This window comes from Empidonax traillii, unplaced genomic scaffold (genome assembly GCF_003031625.1).
Source record: "Empidonax traillii isolate 1590-97213 ecotype Southwest subspecies unplaced genomic scaffold, ASM303162v1 scaffold2223:size39398, whole genome shotgun sequence".
In the NCBI taxonomy this organism is placed as follows: Eukaryota; Metazoa; Chordata; class Aves; order Passeriformes; family Tyrannidae; genus Empidonax; species Empidonax traillii.
Genome location: NW_020957416.1, coordinates 12,293 through 13,380, shown reverse-complemented (window position 1 = coordinate 13,380; position 1,088 = coordinate 12,293). Strand labels below are relative to the sequence as shown.

The window sequence follows — 1,088 nt, the reverse complement described above, 5'->3', positions numbered from 1 at the left end:
AGGCAGGAATCTCCACACACCCCCCAAGAAGGGTTCTGTTGGCACAACCTGCCCCTGGCAAAGGGGACTGGCCCTTTCTGGTAGAAAGGGATGGACTGACAGTCACTGGACTCCAGGGGTTGCCTCACCATCAGGGGGGTCATTTGGGGTGGGAGCAGCGGCCGAAGCTCTTCCTGCAGTCGGGGCACTTGTAGGGCCTTCCATTACTGGTGGGTCCGTTGGTGTTTGGTCAAGTGGGAGTTGCGGGTGAAGCTCTTCCCACACTCCCCACACTTGTAGGGCCTCTCCCCGGTGTGGATGCGCCGGTGGGTGACGAGGTTGAAGTTCCGGTTGAAGCCCTTCCCGCAGTCGGTGCAGCGGAAGGGCCTCTCCCCTGTGTGTATCAGCTCATGGACGAGGAGATCTGAGCTGGTCCGAAACCTCTTCCCACATTGCAAGCACTTGTAGGGCCGTTCCCCGGTGTGGATGAGCTGGTGCCTGCGGAGCTGGGACCTGTCACTGAAGCTCTTCCCACACTCCCCACACGTGTAGGGCTGTTCCCCAGTGTGAATGAGCTGGTGGGTGAGGAGCTTGGAGTTCTCCCTGAAGCTCTTCCCACATTCCCCACACGTGTAGGGTCGTTCCCCAGTGTGGATGAGCTGGTGGGTGTGGAGGTGGTCACTCTGCCTGAAGCTCTTCCCACATTCCAAGCACTTGTAGGGCTGTTCCCCAGTGTGGATGCGCTGGTGTCGGATCAGGTTGGAGCTGTCACTGAAGCTCTTCCCACATTCCCCACACATGTAGGGCCGTTCCCCAGTGTGGAGGCGCTGGTGTTTGATTAGTTTGGAGCTCTCCCTGAAGCTCTTCCCACATTCCCTACACGTGTAGGGCCGTTCCCCAGTGTGGATGTGCAGGTGGGTGAGGAGGGTGGAGCTCTGACTGAAGCTCTTCCCACATTCCAAGCACCTGAAGGGCTTCTCCCTGCTGGGAGGCTGCTCAGGGACCACCAGCTCGGAGCTCCGGCTCAAGCTCTGGCCGCCTTCCCGGCACAGGACGGCTCTTTCCTCCTCACAGCTCCCTGGGCTGGCTTTGCAGCCCCTCCTCCGGGG

At 60.4% G+C, this 1,088-nt stretch overlaps 1 protein-coding gene across 1 annotated transcript; it reads right to left on the bottom strand.

Moving 5' to 3' along the window:
• Nucleotides 1-203: 203 nt before the first annotated feature.
• Nucleotides 204-842, bottom strand: LOC114071717 (zinc finger protein 436-like; the record flags this gene model as incomplete). Its single annotated transcript, XM_027909571.1, has 1 exon — nucleotides 204-842. A coding segment is annotated over one exon (639 nt), but the record flags the coding sequence as incomplete, so codon positions are not given.
• Between the last annotated feature and the right edge of the window lie 246 nt (nucleotides 843-1,088).